Source organism: Paramisgurnus dabryanus, chromosome 14, assembly GCF_030506205.2.
Source record: "Paramisgurnus dabryanus chromosome 14, PD_genome_1.1, whole genome shotgun sequence".
In the NCBI taxonomy this organism is placed as follows: Eukaryota; Metazoa; Chordata; class Actinopteri; order Cypriniformes; family Cobitidae; genus Paramisgurnus; species Paramisgurnus dabryanus.
In genome coordinates, this window is record NC_133350.1 from 7,219,595 (window position 1) to 7,240,051 (window position 20,457).

Genomic DNA, 20,457 nt, shown 5'->3' on the forward strand with positions numbered 1-20,457 from the left:
AAGAAGGTTTATTTGTGACATCATAGCAGAGCACATTTCTCAACCAGTCTGTTCTGTACCTAATTTATGCTTTATTTGCACTGCGTCAATAAAAAATAACTGTGACTTTATTTAGTTTCTACCCTATTAATAAACATCTGTACCTTAGCTTATTATTTTACAAGACTTTTTTTAGATGTAAAATAAATTTTTGGTGTCCCCAGAGTGCGTATGTGAAGTTTTAGCTCAAAATACCATATAGATAATTTATTATAGCAAGGGCGTGTTGCAGGTTAACCACCACTGTTGATTAATGGGTACATAAATCACTCAAGATATGTATATCATTTTTAAAATGTCTCAAAAAAGGTCTTAAAGACCCTTTTTTTTCATGTTTTTGGTATTAACGATTTTTTTTAAGCAATTCGGCGATGACGTCACGTTGGGTAGAAGTAGATGAAAGCCTCAGCCAGAGCCATAGAGATAGATGAGACATTTATTGCCGTTTTATTAATACTTACGTTTATAATATGGAAATCATATATACATAATAGGAAATATATAATGTGGTATACTGCAAAGTTACCCTGCTAATTATTATTTATGATATATGTGGAGATAAATAAAACTTTGCAAATCTGCTGATTCAATCCATTCATGTCCTGACCACCAGGCTAGAGAGTTTTAAACATCCTTAATCCACACTTACTAGTCTATCATATAATATCTAAAATATATTTTTATGTGAAATAAAAGGAAGTTTTGTTATATTGTTTATGCGATCATAACGAATCACACGATCATTTTATACACAGAAGCAGCGGTCAGCAGCTGCAGCGGGCTTGAATCCGACCGCATACTGCAATAAACAGGCGTTCGGCGGCTTTTTACATCAAAGGATGACAGGCTAGAAACCAATCACTGATCCCCGTATTTTTATAAATCCTGGACATGATTGGACCGGCCGAACGGGTTGAGCACTTTTATATTTGTTAAGCAGAGAGGCTGCGGGAACCGGCCGCACATCAGACAGACGGTGTTGCTAATATAACTCCCAATGTATAACTATTATCAGACCGGCCGACCGGGAAAGTCCCGACTGACACTCCGCTACTGGCTGTAGGGAAATGTGTGCGTTTTGATCTGTGTTCGAGGCTCTTACCCCGCGACCAGATGTGACGACGTGACGCCTCACTCAGCTTCCAGGATTTGAGTCATGCTGCCTGAATTCGTTTGTGCTGAAGATCGCATACACCCATTTCAGCAGGATTATGGTCCCCCTCAAACCAGCACACACGAGTATGTTAATTGTTTGTTTACTTTCTGCACGAAGTTATGCTAACGCTATCTGGCTTTCTGCCTACCTCTCTATACTAGCCCATCTGTCTGTCTGTCTGTCTATCTGTCGTTCTGTCTATCTAGTCTATCTATCTAGTCTATTTATATCTATGTATTTATCTATAATTTGCATTGATATAATCTGAATATTGTACTTTACTCATCTCTCTAGTCACTCTCAATGCTCTTAAATCAAATTCTCTCCCCAAAGTGACGTCATGCAGTGCGTTGAGGGGGAAAGGAGAATCCTTGCAAACCGCTGTACTTTTTCGTTTTGTATTCCGTTTTGTGATAACCAACAACATAAAATACAATGGATAACAATTTAAATGTTTATTATCAACAAGCAAATTGCCCAAATTCGTGGAAAAATTTAACCTGCAAAACGCCCTTTAAAGCTGCCACTTTGTAGGTGTGTGCAAAAATGTGCCATTTTGGGTGTGTCCTTTAAAATGCAAATGAGCTGATCTCTGCACTAAATGGCAGTGTTGTGGTTGGATGGTGCAGAATAAATTTCATCTACCCATTTTTTCACATGCTTGCAGAGAATGGTTTACCAAAACTAAGTTACTGGGTTGAACTCTTTCACATTTTCTAGGTTGATTTAAGCCCTTGGATACCCAATTATAGCACTTAAACATGCAACAAGTCTGATTTTCATGATATGTCCCCTTTAAAAATGGTAATTTTCAAGAATTAGGAAGATTTTTCTCATGCCCACTTTGTCCTTCTCTTATTGCTAGTGTCTCTGCAACTTTTTATTAGTTTTACATTTTCCTTTCTGCCCATCTTTCGCCTCTCATTCCCCATTTCATTAGTGCTGCCTGCTCTACTGTCCTTCATCAAAGCTGAAATGGCATTATGGGTAACATATCCCCACCACACATTGAATGTGTCCCTGCACTGCCCACTGGCAGTGTGATTGTTTTACAGATATTACTTCCATTATACCGTCCTTTAAAGCTCACATTAGACACTCTGTGTATGTGTACATGCGAGTGTCTTTCTGAGAGGTGGAGATGCTTTCATTAAGAATTTGCTCTTGTTATTCAGCAACTGTTATGGTTTTCTATCTCATTGCAGTGTGGTTGGGTCTAAGGTGATTTTTTTTTAATGCGTGCTAATGGATGATGCATTAGAGTGTGTATCTTTAGTTATGAGTATGTGGTTTACCCTAGTTCGCTTGCATGCTGTTTCAATGCTTTTTTATTCGTTTATTTACTCGTAACATGTTGTTAACAGAGGGGGCATGATAAAATCTTTTTTTTATTTTTTTGTTAAACGAAAACTCACTGTTTTTCAATATTTTACTATGTTCTTACCTCAACTTAGATGAATTAATACATACTTATCTTTTTTCAATGCGTGCACTTTTAATCTTTGTACAGCGCTTCATGAATGTGTTAGCATTTAGCCTAGCCCCATTCATTCCTATGGCTCCAAACAAACGTTTTATTTTGTGCCACCATACTTAATTGTATTACTGCTTATGTAACAGTCTTTAAATAGGGAAAACATGGAAGTGTTTAGTGGCTTTTAACTCTTTCACCGCCAGCGTTTTTGAAAAAAGTTGCCAGCCAGCGCCAGCGTTTTTCATGATTTTCACCAAAGTTTAATGCCTTCCAGAAAATGTTCTTCTTTAAATATATAAACATACAATATACCAAATGAAAGAACAGACCCTCTGCTTTCAAACAAAAAAACCCGTTTCATCCTACCTTCAGGAGATCTTTTGTAATCAGCTTTTGAATATGGGTAGGTTTCTGCAAAAACATCACATTTTGAGCAAAAAGCAGAGATAATTCCATTTTTGTGACAGACTTTTCATAGAGATCCCATTCAGAGCGATCTTTAAAACAGACACGGACATTCAGCCGCTTGCCATAGGGCAATACTTCCGGGTTTAAAAAGTTGCGGAATAATAGCGGATAATAGCGGTATTGCGGACAGACGGAAAATCTCGTCATTGGCGGGGAAAGAGTTAAATTCATCCCTGTTTGGAGCCATAGGAATTAATGTGGCTAGGCTACATGCTAACACATTCACGAGGCGCTGCACAAAGATTAAAAGTGCATGCATTGAAAAAAATAGGTATCTACAGTATTAATTCATCTAAGTTGAGGTAAGAACATAGTAAAAAAAATGCAAATGCAACAAAATGCAATGCATCTCATTGGCTACATACTACAACTCCTATAGGCACATGCACAACTTTTAAAAATCTGGTGGTGCACGACAGTACACTCGCACTTCTGATGACGAACATTGCAGCATACGCACTGTACACAGACCATCACGTATGCGTACAAAATGGACCATACTTTGGCCGTTTATACTATGTGTAAATACACACTGTCTCGCCATATTTCTTTATGATCTTAAAGGCTTGTTTGTGTTTGTCCTAAACATGAACTGATGTGTTATATACAACATTTTTATGACTAAATGGGCTGAATAAAGTCTACTACATAAACAATCTTTCCTTGCAGGAGCTTAAAAACCCTTAAAAAGTCTTCTTTCTTTCCTTTCTTAATAAAATACACACACACTGCTCTTGAATAGTCCATCACACACACACAAACACACACATACGCCTCATTCTGCAATCACTTCTCGAGAGATTTAGACCTATGATTAAAACATTTGTGTTGTGTTGGTTGTTTGCTTTGTTTGTATATGTGTGTATTACAGTGTATTAGTGCATAACTGTAGACTAGTTTAAGATGACCACACACTGTTTATACTTTTTACATATACCAATTGAGAAATTTGAGTAATGCTTGTGTATAAAAAAAATTGTGGGTCAAGAAAAATAATAGCAGACCTTTCCTCAACACACAGCATGATGTGAATCATTTAAATCTGTGTGGTTTAGGGTTTAGATTAGACCAAATGAAATCAAAGCAGCTTGCTTGCACAATCAAACAAATATACAATAAATTTGCTCTGTGTGCACACATGTTTTAGAATGTGTTGGCACTGGACTCTTGGGTGGCACTCAGAGTGGCAGTGCCAGCTGGCACAAAACAGTGAGTCCAGATAGAGACATTTACCTCTATTACTCTGTCTCTCTGTCTCTCTTTGTGCTTTGACTCCATCAGAGGGAGCTAGAGATGCGGCCTGTGGCTAAATCCTATTGGATTCTTAGTTTACCTTCCATTTCCATGATCTATAAAGTGTTTGATTCATGCTCCTGTTAATTTGTTTAGCCATTCTGATCAAACTTTGTGCACTTTTAAATACTTGTTGGTAATCATTTTAAATAAATACTCTAAGCCAGGATATTTAACAAAGGTATGTTTACCATTTAAGCACATATAAATCACTAAGGACCGGAAGAAAAGAAAAAGTCAGACCTAAGCAGATTACCATTTAAATAGTTTAACATTTACACAATTCCTCATGAAAATGCATGAAAATATCCTGCTAAGCTGAAGATATTAAAGGCAATTCTCAGTCCATGAGGCTCAGTCAACGTGTCCCATCACATTAAGCTAACACTTTGCATGGAACATGATCATCCCCTCCAAACAGTCTCTGCTTAATCAAAACTGAGCTTCTTATTAAAGTCACGTAATTACCTCATCAAACTACCCAGCATACATGAGAGACGGCAGGGAAATAAAGACCAAATATTACTTTGTAATAATATATTTTGGACAAAATTGAGTATCTGTGGTTAAAGGAGAACATTGCAATTGTTATACATGCTGAAGAAGACCAAACACATCCAGAATTTTTCCATGAATGAGTGTTCAGTCATCTGTGTGTGAGAGACACAGTAATGTGATACTGATCTAATGTCGAGTGATGCGCAGCTTTCCGGCACAACATGCAAACCCAACGCCTGACAACCGTGCGTGTGTTTGGCTACGCAAATTTACACTTCACTTGCATGCACGCTTCAGATGTGCAAAAAACAGCACTTAGGATGTATCACAATGTTGCCATGGCGAAGTTTCCACGCATTACGGCTCAGCTTTTCACACCTGAATTGATTAAACTGTTGAGGCGGAAATACCTGAATATCTTAAAGAAAGAATAAATACAAGCTAAATAGAAATAAGGATGTGTTATCTCTGAACTATCATACTGTTCACACAATATATCAACTATTACAAATATGGGACCCTGGACCACAAAACCAGTCATAAGGATCATGCATCATATGACAGCTGAATAAATAACTTTTCCACTGATGTAGGGTTTGTTAGGATAGGATGATACCTGGTTGAGATGCAACTATTTGAAATATGAAATTTGAGGGTGCAAAAAAGTATTGAGTAGGAAGAAAATCACCTTTAAGTTGTTAAAATGAAATCCTTGGCAACACATATTACTTATGAAAAATACATTTTTAAATATTAACTGTAAAAAATTCACAAAATACCTTTATGGTACATGATCTTTATTTACTATCCTTATGAATTTTGGCATACAAAATCGATAATTATGAACACTTCCAATGTATTGTTTGCTATTACTACAAATACTACTAAATGCTACTTAAACCTGGTTTTGTGGTTAAAACTAATAACATTTTTAAAAATGAAACCATTTACACTGCTGGTAAAAAAATTGCTAGCAGCTGTTAGGATTTTATTATGTGTTAGTTTAATATATTATAGATAAAAAGGTTTGCTTACTCTAATATTGTTCACACAGCAATATTATCCGTACAACAGGAAATTAGGTATTATGAAATTCAAGTTATTTTTTATCATACAATTAATACATATTGGGCCAGCAGCTCTTATGTAAGGGAAAATGTATAGGCAGCAAGTTGTTATCAAAGAAATAAGCCCTGATAGTGTTATCAGGTCTTATATCACACTGAAGCTGCTTATTTCGCTACTAAACTTGCTGTCTGTACGTAATCTCGCTTATTACACAAATAAGGTAAGGAGCATTAATATATTGATTTGATATATTATTTGCTAATTTTTAGTGAGTTCTCACGAGAACTTCTGTGAGAAAAAACACGTTTACTTAGAGTTTTAAGATAAGACAAAACGTTCAAATGTCACGAACACACTATTTGAAGAGTTTGGTTTCAAAACGCAACAAATCCATTTTGACTAATTATGGTAAAAATTTGTTTTTTATACCAAACCAGACAATATGAAAACCACTATTTTCTGTTACAAACGTTCACATACTGTAGCATCTTTAAGTTATAATAACATAAACATTTCAAATTCATAATTTGATTTTCAAAGATTTATTATAAAAAAAATATTTTTTTTCTGCAAAATGCAATAGTTTTTTTCCAAATGTTATAAATATGTTGAATCAATATATAAATGTGCATTAATCTTTACCATGTTATATTCATTCAGCCGGCATTTTTCCTTCACCCGAGTGGCTTACGTTTCTTCCCCACCACAGAAAACCACCACAGGTTTATCAATGCCATCAAAAGTATTATTTTGTTTTTGATCACAAAGTACAAAGTAGATGAGGATTCTGTCACTGTGTGTATTTAACGTGCCGTCCGTATTGTTTACAATGCGTGGAATTATACGCTGTGATTTGTTGAGTGGATTTATTGCATTCTGCAGAGAAGGAGGACTGGCATTTATCGCGTTTTGGTAAAAAGGGAGAAAATATGACAGAATAACACGGCGGATATCGTATTTTGCTTAAAATTAAGAATTAACTTTTTAATATTGACCAGATACAACACTGATTTTGGTGGTAACTCTTTTTTTTATTTTTTGAATGGCGTTCATCGCGTTTTGGAACCAAACTCTTGATTTGTTTAATCATTTGTAAATATAATGCCTGATATGCTATTAAAAAAGACGACAAGTTATATTTAATGTAATATTAAACTTATCCGGGTTACAGTGTGTTATTAGTTTCTTGGAATGTTGCTACTTGCCAATCAGAATCTATCATTTTAGAAAGGTGTGTAATAAAGCACAATAACAGTAGTCTCCATGCATATATTCAAACTTGCCATGTCATGTTTAGTATTCCAGTACATCATTTAGGCTTACATTTAGGTAGGCTTATCCAAATTACCCATGTATACAGTTCCCCATATCTCCTCTGGCAAACATGCTTGGCCTTAGCTGGCATTCAGATGTTTGCCAGTTGCACAGAAGTCAAAATGCAGCACATAGGGGAGTGTTTAGCGCAACCTTTTTGTGAACAAGGGCTACCACAATGGATAAAACAATCTAGTCTACTCAAAACTTTGTTTTACTTGTTGATTTTATTTAGTTTGACTTGTTAATATGTTTTATCGTTGTTTAAAATGTTAACATACATAAAATAAGCCAAGCTAATAAAATTCTAAGTTAAGGGAAATATAGAAATTTGATTTTAATAATTGCTTTCAGTCTTTGACCTGATCTTACTCAGCCAATATATAAAGATATAAAAAATGTCACAAAATGCCCATGACATTTTGTAGGATGATTTTAAGTTTAAAAATCGCAAATAAGTCTAGCTGGGTTTTCACAAACTGGGTCACATCTATTTACATGTATTTGTTCTAAATAAAGCATGCCAGTGCATTGTTTTAAAACTGTGGATGTGTGTGTGTCTTTAGTATCAGCAGAAAACCTCGAGAAGAGTTTGAGACAGATGGAGATACAGCTGCTGCAGTTGGAGAAGGATCTGGAAACGTTCGGCTCTACAGATGACCAGCAGGACCTGTTCTACAGCAAGATGGCAATATCCTTTAATGTACACGCTTCTACACAAGCACGCTAGATTTAGTTCCCTTATTTTAACAGTTATTCGTGTCACATACTTTTTTCATTGTTATGCTAGCAGCATTGTTATTTCTAGAACACATAGTGGAAACACATTTTCTAACACCCCTGTCAACCACACACGCACACGTGAACACTAATCAGAGTTTATGTCGGTGTGTGTGTGTGAATTATTTATTCACGTTGAGTTGCACCGGGCGGTGTGTGAAACAGAAGACAGTTTGATAATGGAGTCGTACTCTCATGTATTTGTTCCTTTGCTTGTTTGCTCTTTTCCCCGCTGTCTGTCACTCCACTGAAAACAGTTCCCTGTGGTCTGGATGTTGTCTCCTGTGCAAATGGCAAATTTTTGAATGTCAATGAAGGCCAAATGCGTTGCCAAGGGAGATACTCGGGGCGCTACTTGAATGGACTAAAGCCGCGAAAATCCACAGTGAATCTTTTGTTTGGTGTTTGTGGAGTGTGCAGGTCACTGTGTTTTTTCAGTGCTATGGTTATGTCAGGCGAAAGTGGTTATTTTCAGTGGCAAATGTCACTCTTAATGCACTCTCATATTTCATACAATTGAATCATGATTTAATTGTGAGTATGTGGTGTTCAGGATGCCTGGGTTGGATGCTTGTGTTTTGGGCCTGACCCGGCTGCTCTACCCTTCACGCTGGCCTGGCTTGACTCTACCAGGGGAGGTTATTATCTTGCTCACCAGCCACATAGTGGAGCTCAGTGGACTGTGTTCGACCCCAAAGCATCCTCTCCTCTCACCCGTATTGTTTTTCTTCATCCCATGCTGCAATTTTCTGTTGCCTAGTTTGCTTGTTTTGTTTGCACTGGTTTGGTTCTTTTGTTTTGTGCTGGCAATTTCCTGCACTGTTGGCTTACTCCGTACATTCATACTGTTGAAGGTGTCCATAAGGGCTTACAGTAAATCAGTATACTTTGAAAGCCTAGAACGCATGACTGTCTGCAGGATGTATTGCAAGTAAACGAAGCGTAAAGCCCAATTTATTTTCGTGCGTAAGCTCTAGTTATCCGTAGCCTGTGCGTAGCTCTGCATAGCCTGACGTGCACCTCGCAAAATTTTTAACAGCGCACCAGTTCTACGCGGACCGCAAGTGCTGTGATTAGTCCACCGGAACCCCTCCCGTCATGTAAAAAACTGCTTCATTAGTATTTCCGTTGAGGAGTGATTTTACTCCAACTTCAACATTAGTCGCTGTTTATTTACTTCCATCATGGCTGGTCTTCTCAAATCATACACAACAAGCTGCTGTTTCTTCTTCGTTTGTGGGTTAACTTGCCAAGCTGCTTCTTCATTGGCCCTGTTCCAAATGGCACACTCCGGACTTGTGGACCTCCTCAGAGTCCACACTTTGATGACATCATATAGTGCAGACCTTAGGGAGCCTTGACGCGAGTTCATGAGGGTGCACCAAAGTCATATTTTGGGACAGACTCGAGCGTCACGGGGGAAGTAGGAAGAGAAGTTGCCCATCAGTGTGAACTCCTCCCTTACGTCATCTGATTGGTCTGATTTCCTTGATTCCTCTTTCGCAAGGACTTCTGGGTTGGTAAAGTGCGCAAAGCCTGGTGCAAAGGGGATGCTGATGAGCACACTTCGGAGCATTAAAATTAAATATGGGACACCCTACGGACTCGTAGAATATTTAAAGGGCAATTTAAGGCCACTTGACCGAAAGTCCACATGAAGTGTGCCATTTTGGACAGGGCCATCGACGGTCTCGCTCCTACTGTGGTTACACGTGTGGATACTGCCTACCAGCGGTCTGCACATGTGTTTGCACGTCGACGCGGACGACGACGCAAAAGTATAAATGAAAACCGACGCGGAACCTACGCCTTCGCACCTACGCACAACAGTAACGAGCCCTTATTGTTTTCAGTATTGAAGAGCAAACCAATGTCCTTTTAACTGTTATTGTTAGCATGCGCAAAGTCCCTCTCCCAGAGGATTCTGATTTGACAATTGGCTCTTTATACGGGGAGGCGGGACTAGAGCCAGTGTTTCCCGCAGCACTTTTCAGTTCAGGCGGCCCACCTAAGCTGGGATACCCTACCACCTTAACAAGGTCGTCCAAAAAAAATTTGCTGCACAAAAGGCCGTCAAGTGCATCTCGGAGAATAGCTGGGACGCGCTTCACACTGCGAGCGGGCACGCGCGACACGGGGCCAAATTGAGAGAAAGACATGGTCTGTCAATGTCTGGAGGATAACTAGCCTATTGATAAAACATACAATTCATTAATAATCTAGTATGTGTTCATTTTCTGTCGTAGTTTCTTCAAAATTGAGTTTTATTTGAGTGTTTTAAATAAAAATAATTTCATCATGACGCGTACGCCCCGCCCCTTTGATTGCCACGCCCCCGGCCCGCCCACCTGCACAACCCTACCACCTTAACTTACAAATTTTCTGCAGTAAACCCTGAGAGCGAACATTCTGACTGTTATGGTCTCCCATTAATATCAATGCCAGTGATATATATATATATATATATATATATATATATATATATATATATATATATATATATATATATATATATATATATATATATATATATATATATATATATATATTAGGGCCGGGACTTTAACGCGTTAATTAAGATTAATTAATTAATTACACAAAAAATAACGCGTTAAACATTTTAACGCATTTTAATCGCACTTATTAATAGAGTCATTCGTAAATGCTGCAGACCCTGTTTTAGTTCGAGAACTCCGGGGTTGTGATGCAGTGTAAATAAAAGTAGACGGAACCTAAACGAACAGCTGATTTTAACGTGACAACGCATCAATTTCAAAGTAAAAATGATTTATTCTGGTAAATGGAGGTTTGCAACGGAGGTTTTGCCCAATAAACATCTACCAACAAACTACAGATTATTTTAACATGTATCCTAATGTCTGTTATATGTTAATGTTTGAGTATTGTTGGGTTTAAATATTGTTGTAATGTTGTTTTGTTTCAATTTAATTAGTTTATTACGAGTTTAATTTAAGTTTTGTTTGCTACTTTAAAACGAATTTCGTTTCAAATAATTTGTCTCGTAATTATAAACAATGTTTTGTTGTTAGGTTTTGTGAATATAAATTAAAAAGAACATTAAAAGCAACACCGTGCATCTCATTGATGCATATGCTACCGAATGCCAAAACATGCAGTGAGTAGCCTATATCACTTACTTTTCAAAAAATCAGCCTGGCAGTGCCCAGAAGTTAAATTTACACGCGCATTTAGAGCATACTGTAGCAGCACGTTTGATTTGCGGTGTGCTTAAGACTTTTAAAAATCAACTTCATATTAATTTTAATACTTTGACGGAGGACACGCACAGAGAACAGCGACGGCAGGTAAAGGAAAAAAGTTAAACGAATAGAGTCAGTTTGTAAGAACATTTTTAAATTGACTATAAGATCATCAATATGAACTCTGAACAATGAACTATTATAAACATAACAGCAAGAAAAGCTGAAGAGGAACTCGCAACATTAAAGCAATAAGCATTTATGTAGGCTAAAGCTATATATCACCTCTTATTTTTTTTAATTTAGTTAAGTTTCAATGGTAACACTAAAGGCGCGTACATTATGCAGCGCTTTTCACATCCGAATCCCACTTAAGAAACCTATAAACGATGTGCAACTTAAAAAATATATTATGCACATTTTTATATATTTTATATATAGTATATTATGTTTTGTTGTTTTTATACGCGAGGTGGGGCATCCGCGCACATAGGTACCAGAACACAGACAGTCAAAACCTGAGAAGTCCCGAACCCTGCAATATTAAACAAACTACTTTAAGAAATGCGGGCCAGGAAGCGGGTCGGGTATAATATATACATATTTTTCGTTGCGGTCCGAGTTGCGGGCGGGTTGTTTATACATTGACCCGCGCATCACTGGTAAGCGTCGATAAGAGCATGGTTGTGTGTAAGATATGGAACAAGGAATTCACATATCACCGCAGCACATCGAGCCTCAAGTATAATCTCAATGCAAAACATACAGCAGCTAGGGTGGACATTAGCCCGACTCCGGGTACAATGACATGGTTGAACAAAAATAAACAATATTTTGTTAAGCTTATGTATTCAGTCATTATTCATAAAAATCCATGTAAAAATTACTTCTTAATGTTCTCAGGTCAAATATTTATATGAGATTAAAATGCGATTAATTTAGATTAATTAATTACAAAGCCTCTAATTAATTAGATTAATTTTTTTAATCGAGTCCCGGCCCTAATATATATATATATATATATATATATATATATATATATACATACATTTTTTTTATATGGGCTGTATGTTAACTCTTTCACCGCCAGCGTTTTTAAAAAAAGTTGCCAGCCAGTGCCAGCTTTTTCATGATTTTCACCAAAGTTTAATGCCTTCAAGAAAATGTTCTTCTTTAAATATAGAAACTTACAATATACCAAATAAAAGAACAGACCCTCTGCTTTCAAACAAAAAAAAAAGTTTCATCCTACCTTCAGTGGTTCTTTTGTAATCAGCTTTTGAATATGGGTAGGTTTCTGAAAAAAACACATTTTGAGCAAAAAGCAGAGATAATTCAATTTTTGTGACGGACTTTTCATAGAAATCCCATTCAGAGCGATCTTTAAAACAGACACGGACATGCAGCAGCTTGCCATAGGGCAATACTTCCGGGTTTAAAAAGTTGCAGAAGGGTATAAGATAATAGCGGTATTGCGGAAAGATGGAAAATCTCGTCATTGGCAGGGAAGCGTTTTCTCTTGATTGACGAGATATCTCGTCAATGGTGGCGAAAGAGTTAAACATGGCTGCAGCAGGTGCAATGATATTACGCAGTGCCTGAAAATAGTCTCCTGCTATTTAAAGTAACCAAGGGGACCATTTTCTGACATTTTGGATTTGCGTAATATCACTACGCCTGCTGCAGCCATGTTACGGCAGCAAAGTCTTTGATTATTATGCCCGAATGAGAGTACAGTTTCTAGCCATATTGGCCTAGAAAATCGCAACTTTATATTTTCCTTCGGTCTCAGTACACGATGTTACTACAGTAGAGTTTTAAATAGGAAAAATATCCAAAATATTTGGTTATTTTTAAGAATGCTTGTAACCAAGAAGACCGGGGACACCATTGACATATATATATATATATATATATATATATATATATATATATATATATATATATATATATATATATATATATATATATATATATATATATATATATATATATATATATATATTAGGAATAAAAAAATGCTATCGATGTGAATGGTGCCCCAGAACTTTTTGGTCCGTAATATTTGTGTTTGGCATTTCTACAGTTTTGGAACAACTTGAGGTTTAGTAAATACTATGACATTATTATTATTTTTTTGTGAACTATCACATAGCATTTTCTATTGGTATTATGGGACGGTCAACTGCTGTTATTGTGCTCCATAAATAAATCCAGATTTGACTCACAAGCATGCAGCGTTTGTCTAACCATACGTTGCGTAATAACTTAAAATACTGACCACAGAGTCAGCTCGCTAGGTTTCGTGAGAGAGACAGTTTGTTTTAAAGGTGTGAGTGTGTGTACACTATACAATATGAGAGTGTCTAACAAGCTCAGGTGTACAGGAGAAAATCAATGTTTTTCTATCCCTCTGCTCAAGGGTCAGCCATCAACCTCACTCTCTCTTTATTTTGTTTCGTTGTCTATCATTTAGAAGAAAAACCCACAATACACCTTCCTCTCTCATTCCCCGCTGCAGTTAACATCGCTCACGGCACAGATTTTGCCCATCCTCTGAGCTCTAAGCAGCAGAAACTAGATCCGTTTTCAAGTTAATGAAGTCTTATCTCTCGCCTTCATACGGCGTCTGTCCTTTCATTAGGTGAACGTGTCCCTTGCACTCTATTCTTTTTCTAATCAGAGAGCTGAAGCAGGTGTATTTGGAGGGCGTGTGAACCAACTCTCAGCGGAGGAGATGCACAGAGCAGGTTTGTGGGCATATGTTGGAGGAAGAACTCTCTGAAGGTCTCGCGAGTGGGCCGAACAAGAACAGACTCTTCGGCCTGTCTGCCCTTGTTGTTCATGGCTTTATTATGAATAAGTCATGGTGAACCTGTTGTAGTGAGTCTCGGACTGAGATGTGTGGGATCAAGAATAACCATACAGCCTGTAGATCTTGTGATTTTTACCTAATGTTCACTTTTACCTGCCTGATTATACAGTTGAGGTGAGCATAGATATGCACTGTTGACTGGTAGGACAGTAGTTAAATCTAAAGTGGAGACTGCTTGCTTCAGCACAACCACACACACTGTTGTACATGAAACAGCACATCTGCCATCTAGTGCAGTGATGCTGGTGGGTTGTGAAAAAAGAGGGCGCATGGACCTTCTGATGGGGTCAAGAATAGCAAGGACAAAATGCTAAAGGAATATTATGAAATGCAACTAACCATGTAATCGCCCATCGCGAGGATAGCAAAATAAATAGGGTTATTAATTTTTAAAAGGGAGGAGAAAAAAATCCTATATCTATTGTTGTTGATGTCACTATTTGTGATTTGAGTTAATTAAGTACACAACTTGATATATTTTAAAGGGCACATTTCGGATTAATGTAAATCTCAGTTGTGCCTTAAATGTGTCTGTGAAGTTGTAGCTCAAAATACCCCACAGATGATTTGTTATAGCAGGTTTTAAATCCTCTATTTGGGTCTTTAGCCGCATTAATGCTACATTACACTGCAAAAACTGACTTTCTTACTTAGTATTTTAGTCTTGTTTTCAGTAAAAAGATTTAACAATTCTTAAATTAAGATGCTTTTTCTTGATGAGCAAAACAACCCAATAAAATAAGTCTAGTTTTTAGACCAAAAATATTAAAATGTAAGTGATTTTGTGCATTAAACAAAATCTGCCAATGGGGTAAGCAAATTTTTCTTGATTTTTTCTTGAATTTAGTGTTTAAGAAAAATGTTCAAGATAAAAATTAAGTTTTTAAGTGAAGTTTTTAAATTCACTTAATTTTTTGTCTAAAAACTAGACTTATTTTCCTAGGTCATTTTGCTCATCAAGAAAATAGATCTTAACTGAATAATTTTTAGATATTTTTACTGAAAAGAAGACAAAAATAGTAAGAAAGTCATTTTTTGCCGTGCAAACATTTAGAAAAGCTTTTGGGTACAGTATACTGCAAAAACGACTTTCTTACTTAGTATTTTTGTCTTGTTTTAAGTAATAATATCAAACAATTTTTATATCAAGATGTATTTTCTTGATAAGCAAAATTACATAAGAAAATAAGTCTAGTTTTTAGAAAAAAAACTCCATACAATTTAAGTGATTTTGTGCTTAAAACAAGCAAAAATTTCTGCCAATGGGGTAAAACATTTTTTCTTGAATTAAGTGTTTAAGAAAAAAGAAAATGTATTTTTAGTTTTTTTTTTTTCACCACATTGGCAGATAATTTTGCTGGTTTTAAGCACAAATTCACTTAGATTGTTTATTTTTTATAAACTAGACTTATTTTTTAGATAATTTTGCTCATCAAGAAAATAGATCTTAATTTCAGAATTTTTTAATTTTTTTACCGAAAACAAGACAAAAATGCTAAGCAAGAAAGTCATTTTTTTACAGTGTAAAGTTAACCAGTAAGTCAGTGTCTGTGGGCGGGGCTTTGTTTTTGTGATGTCACAATGACATGAGAATCAAAACGGCATGTTTAATGAGACCGCTTTGGTTCAATCTGGATTTTTTTTTCATTGTAGGGTTATTGTGTTCACAACACATTAAAATGCTCAAACAAGCACACAAACAAATGTTTTTGACACCAATCCAACACGTGCACGCCACAAGTTTTTGGAAAGTTTGATGAGAGATGGGTATATGAGGCTGCAACATCAAATAGGATTACTAATTAAAACCACATCAAAGTCTCAATATTAGTTATGAAATTTGGAGAAAGGCATTTCTGACCTCACAGCAAGGATTAGACCCAGATTATTTCTCTTTCATGTTAGTGTGTGTCTTTATGCTTATGTCAGAGCGTCACAGAGTGAATGTATGAAACACCAAAGTATGAAGTTATATAAACTAAGTTTGATTTACGTGTTTGTGTGTTGTACAGGTGAAATATAAAAATGTCTGTGCTTTCTTTGCATTCATTTTTGCGGACGTATCCCCTGTTAGTGAACTACGGCTTTGTGTAGTAAATGCCACTTCATCTGAAACAGGTGATAGCGATTTACTATTAATCGAGGAACTAGCTTTACTGACGGGATGCGCATGACCTTATACATACATGTATGCTTTTCTTGGAGTTTTTCAGAGGCAAGCACCATTTTAATTTTCTACAGAAAAGTGTAAAACAAATCTGGATAAACTTACAAATCGTTTCCTGAGTGGTTAACATCCATCAGCTGTTCAGGTTTGCAGCTCACATGCAACCATTATATCTAAACACAGTCAGTGTGAAACATAAATGCTTTCCTACTGTACATCAACTGCAAGTATACTTCTACCATCTGTAATTACTGTATGTTTATTGGTGAATAAAATGCCTGTGTGCATACATACCAATAAATTACATGTTTTGCATAGCTTAGTACTGTACACACAAGTACAGTTTTAATTGGATAAAGAGCAGTCGTTGATACACTGCTTGGATCTTTGCAGAATCACAGCAGTTATTAGCGGTAATTAAAATCACAGGACACAAGCTTTAGAAAATGTTTGGATACCGTTTAAGTGAATTACTTAATATAACACTCTGTCGTACTTAGATTTCAAGCATACTTAGTAGGTTTTACTAGATATCTGCCATCTACACTGCAGTGGTTTCATCCACATTTACTGTAAATTATGGAAATAAATTTATTAAATTGAACGAAGCACGAAAGTGACATACTGCCATGCTTAGGAGCAGATTTTCTTGTTTGTGTTTTGTTGTATAAACTTTGACACTATGAGAGGTAAACACAAACAAATCACTGAGAAACGAGTACAGTTTGTAGTATTGTCTTAAAGAGCACTTATTTGATTGCTTAAAACAACGCTATTTTGTGTATTTGGTATAATACAATGTGTTTGCGTGGTTTATGGTTTTAAAAACACATTATGTTCCACATACCATAAATTTTTGTACCTTCAGATTTCACTCTCTTCCTGAAATGCATGGATTTGAAAAGCTCTGTGTCCCTGATTGGCCAGCTAATCTGTACGTTGTGATTGGCCTGAATACCTCTGACATCCGCCGGAAATGTGACGCTCCTTAGCATGTTTGAAAGATTCGGTTGCTAATAGGAGTTAACACACAGGTTGAGTCCGAAACGGGAGAAATTATGATAATGTCGGTCTTGTCTACATCACCAATACCAGGAAGTTAACTGTTAAACCTACAATCTGTGTGTTTGTTGTAGTCCAAGAAAAGAGATTTACATTAGAGACGATAACTCGCATCATCGTTTACTTTCGGGTATGAACCTTTTGCATATCGTTCACATAATACACACTTACACACCAAAGGAAATGTAAAAATGTAAATTGGACAATAGGTGCTCTTTAATACATTTTTGTTTTATTCATTCATTTTATGTTGAAGGACTTTGTTTTTTCATTGTCTGAATGCCCAATTCTACTGTAAATTTTAGGAAAAAAGGCCCCTCAAGTTTTTAACCCTGAACCAAAATGGTTGCCATTATAATAAATATAGCATTGTTTTGCACCTCATTGCTATATTTAACAAACATAGAAGGTAACCGCTAGTTCTTTGCTTTACAGAAGTGCTAGTCCTCAAATATGGTGTCAGCTACCAAAAAGACAGTGGCATTGCCTTATTAATGTAACTAGTTAGTTGTTGTTTATTGATGCCACTTGGTTGTTCACCATACAGTATAAATTTAACATGCAATGTACGAATTCATAGTTTGTATTCATTCCCATTCTTTGGTTTAAGGCCTTGACAATAATTTCTCACAGTTTCTCCACACATGCAAGAGATCAGTACCAGAAGCTGGTGATCATGAATAGGAACATGGTGTCTTTTTATCTCAACATGCTGGAGTATTTTGCCATTGACTCCAAGAAGACCTCAGTGGAGGAACTCTTTACTGACCTGAGCAACTTCAGAGCCATGTTCACGGTAAGCCATCCACTACTTGTGTGTGTGTGTGCTGTGTGTTTGTGTGCGTGTGTGGTATTAGAAATAATAACTTTAATAAACAAGAGGACTGGAGAATGCTGGGTAATTAAAAGCAAAATACTGCTCGTCCCAGTATGATGACTTTACGTGCGGGTTACACAAACACATTTGAGACTTGGAGCTTTGTCTTCATCTGTGTGTGTGTGTGTGTGTGTGTGTGTGTGTGTGTGTGTGTGTGTGTGTGTGTGTGTGTGTTTTCAAACATTCTGCTCATTCCTATTCTGAAGGTTCAAGTGCACTAATCTGACGAAAGGGAAGCCGCCTGTCTTCTTTATGAAAAGCCATTTGAAATGCAAAGTTATTTTCCACTTGGCTGCTACAATGATGAGACGAATCTCGTCGCCTTTATTATTTTAAATGATTTCATGATGGAAATGCAGAAATTTAGGGAATGAGCTGACGGTAGGTCCACCATCAGCTGCATGATAATGCACTCCTGCGGTGCGTCTTTGAAACCTGTTCCCAGTCCAATAAAGAGAGAGGAACTAGAACTGCCAGTCTCAATGAGCAGCTTCCACTGTAGTTTTTACACTCACTGATGAAAACACAACAAATTCAGCAACAGAAGATATGATTGAACAAATTTGGTAGTCTGAACGAAGCACGAAAGTGACATACTGCCATGTTTAGGAGCAAATCTTCTTGTTTGTGTTTTGTTGTATAATCTTTGTAGTTGAGGTAGACACTATGAGAGGTAAACACAAACAAAAACACAGGGAAACAAGTACAGTTTGTAGTATTTTCTTACGTAAATTTTAGTTTGAAGGACTGATTTTTTTCATTTGCTTCAATGGCCAACATTCAAGTGGGCGGGAGCGGGGCACAACCTAACGCTTTTCAGCTTTGGCTCTATCTTTCCAAAAATATTTAAGTTAGATTAATCCTTTTTTACACAATCAACACACACATCTCTGCTACAAATTAACACTTAAAATTTGTTTGTGCGCCCTACCGTTATTGTACAATTACACAGATCGTGACAGGAGTGCAAACGTTACAACTTACCCCATAAGGTGTGTTTAATTGTAACAAACAGAGGGTTTGTTGTAACATCTGCTAGACAATTTTGTTTAATCACCAATACTTCTGTCGATACTAAATATGTATATTGTTTATTTATCTGCCTATAATAGATAGATATCTACACATTCATCCATCCATGATCCTTCATCTAACCATCTTTGACTTTATAAAAAGACATTCTTTTGAAAGGGCTGCACAATTAAGACAAAAATATAATTGTGAGTTATTTCCCCATATATTGTATTAACAGTTATCATTTTGATGAATATTATTAATATTGTTTTCATTTAATTATCATTGTATAGCTAAGGCTTAATTGTAACACTGTGTGACAACTAACCCCGCTGTGTAAAAATGTTATCAATCCCAGCTCTCAGTTACTAGAGTTGCTGACATGTTGGTGTTATGTTTTAGGTAACAAGACAGTGATTAAAATGATATACATTTGGATTTGGTGACTTACAACACCAAACTCAGACGGCAAAAAAAAAAAAATACGTAGGAGTTCATCTTCTGACAGTAATCACTGATTGCTCTGCCCTGTATAAATATGTAAAGTAGTCGTGTTACAATTAACCCTGAGTTAGTCTGTGCCCCACTCACCCCTATGCAGTATTGTACTGTATACTAATCTTGCTTTACTTGCTTACAAATATTTAGGAGTTTAATTGAGACCACCTTAATGTATATTTATTATAATCATTATTTGCCATTGTCATAACCCTTTTTTACATACAGTGCCCTCCATAAGTATTAGGACAGTTCATTGCTGTGGAGACAATTTGTAGGATGAATATGAGGCAAAAGTACAGTATGCTACATTTTAATAACATTAAAAAACTTTTCATCCTGACTTGTGTATGTTGACACCAAGTATTATAGTAGCCAGAACACTGTGAACACTGGTCTAAATATAATTTGCTAAAGTATAGCAATTTTTTAAAGTTTATTGAAAGGTTTTTGGAATCGCATACATTTGAAGAGTTTGGTTCCAAAACGCAATAAATCCATTTGGACTAATTTGGGGGGAAAACATGTTTTCTATCCCAAGAAAGTGACAAGATGAAAACCACAATATTTTTTTTACAAACTTTCACATAGCATCTTTAGGTTATAATAACATAAAAAATTTAAATCCATAATTTGATTTTCAAAGATTTATT

The 20,457-nt window shown here is 36.3% G+C and overlaps 1 protein-coding gene across 1 annotated transcript in view; it reads left to right on the forward strand.

The window, feature by feature from the left end:
• The window catches only part of diaph3 (diaphanous-related formin 3), a 414,251-nt gene that overhangs the window by 252,290 nt on the left and 141,504 nt on the right, over positions 1–20,457 (forward strand). The window contains exons 23-24 of the mRNA XM_073811820.1: positions 7,877–8,001; positions 18,047–18,211. Coding sequence (XP_073667921.1) covers positions 7,877–8,001; positions 18,047–18,211 — 290 coding nt within the window. The remainder of the gene's footprint in view (positions 1–7,876; positions 8,002–18,046; positions 18,212–20,457) is intronic.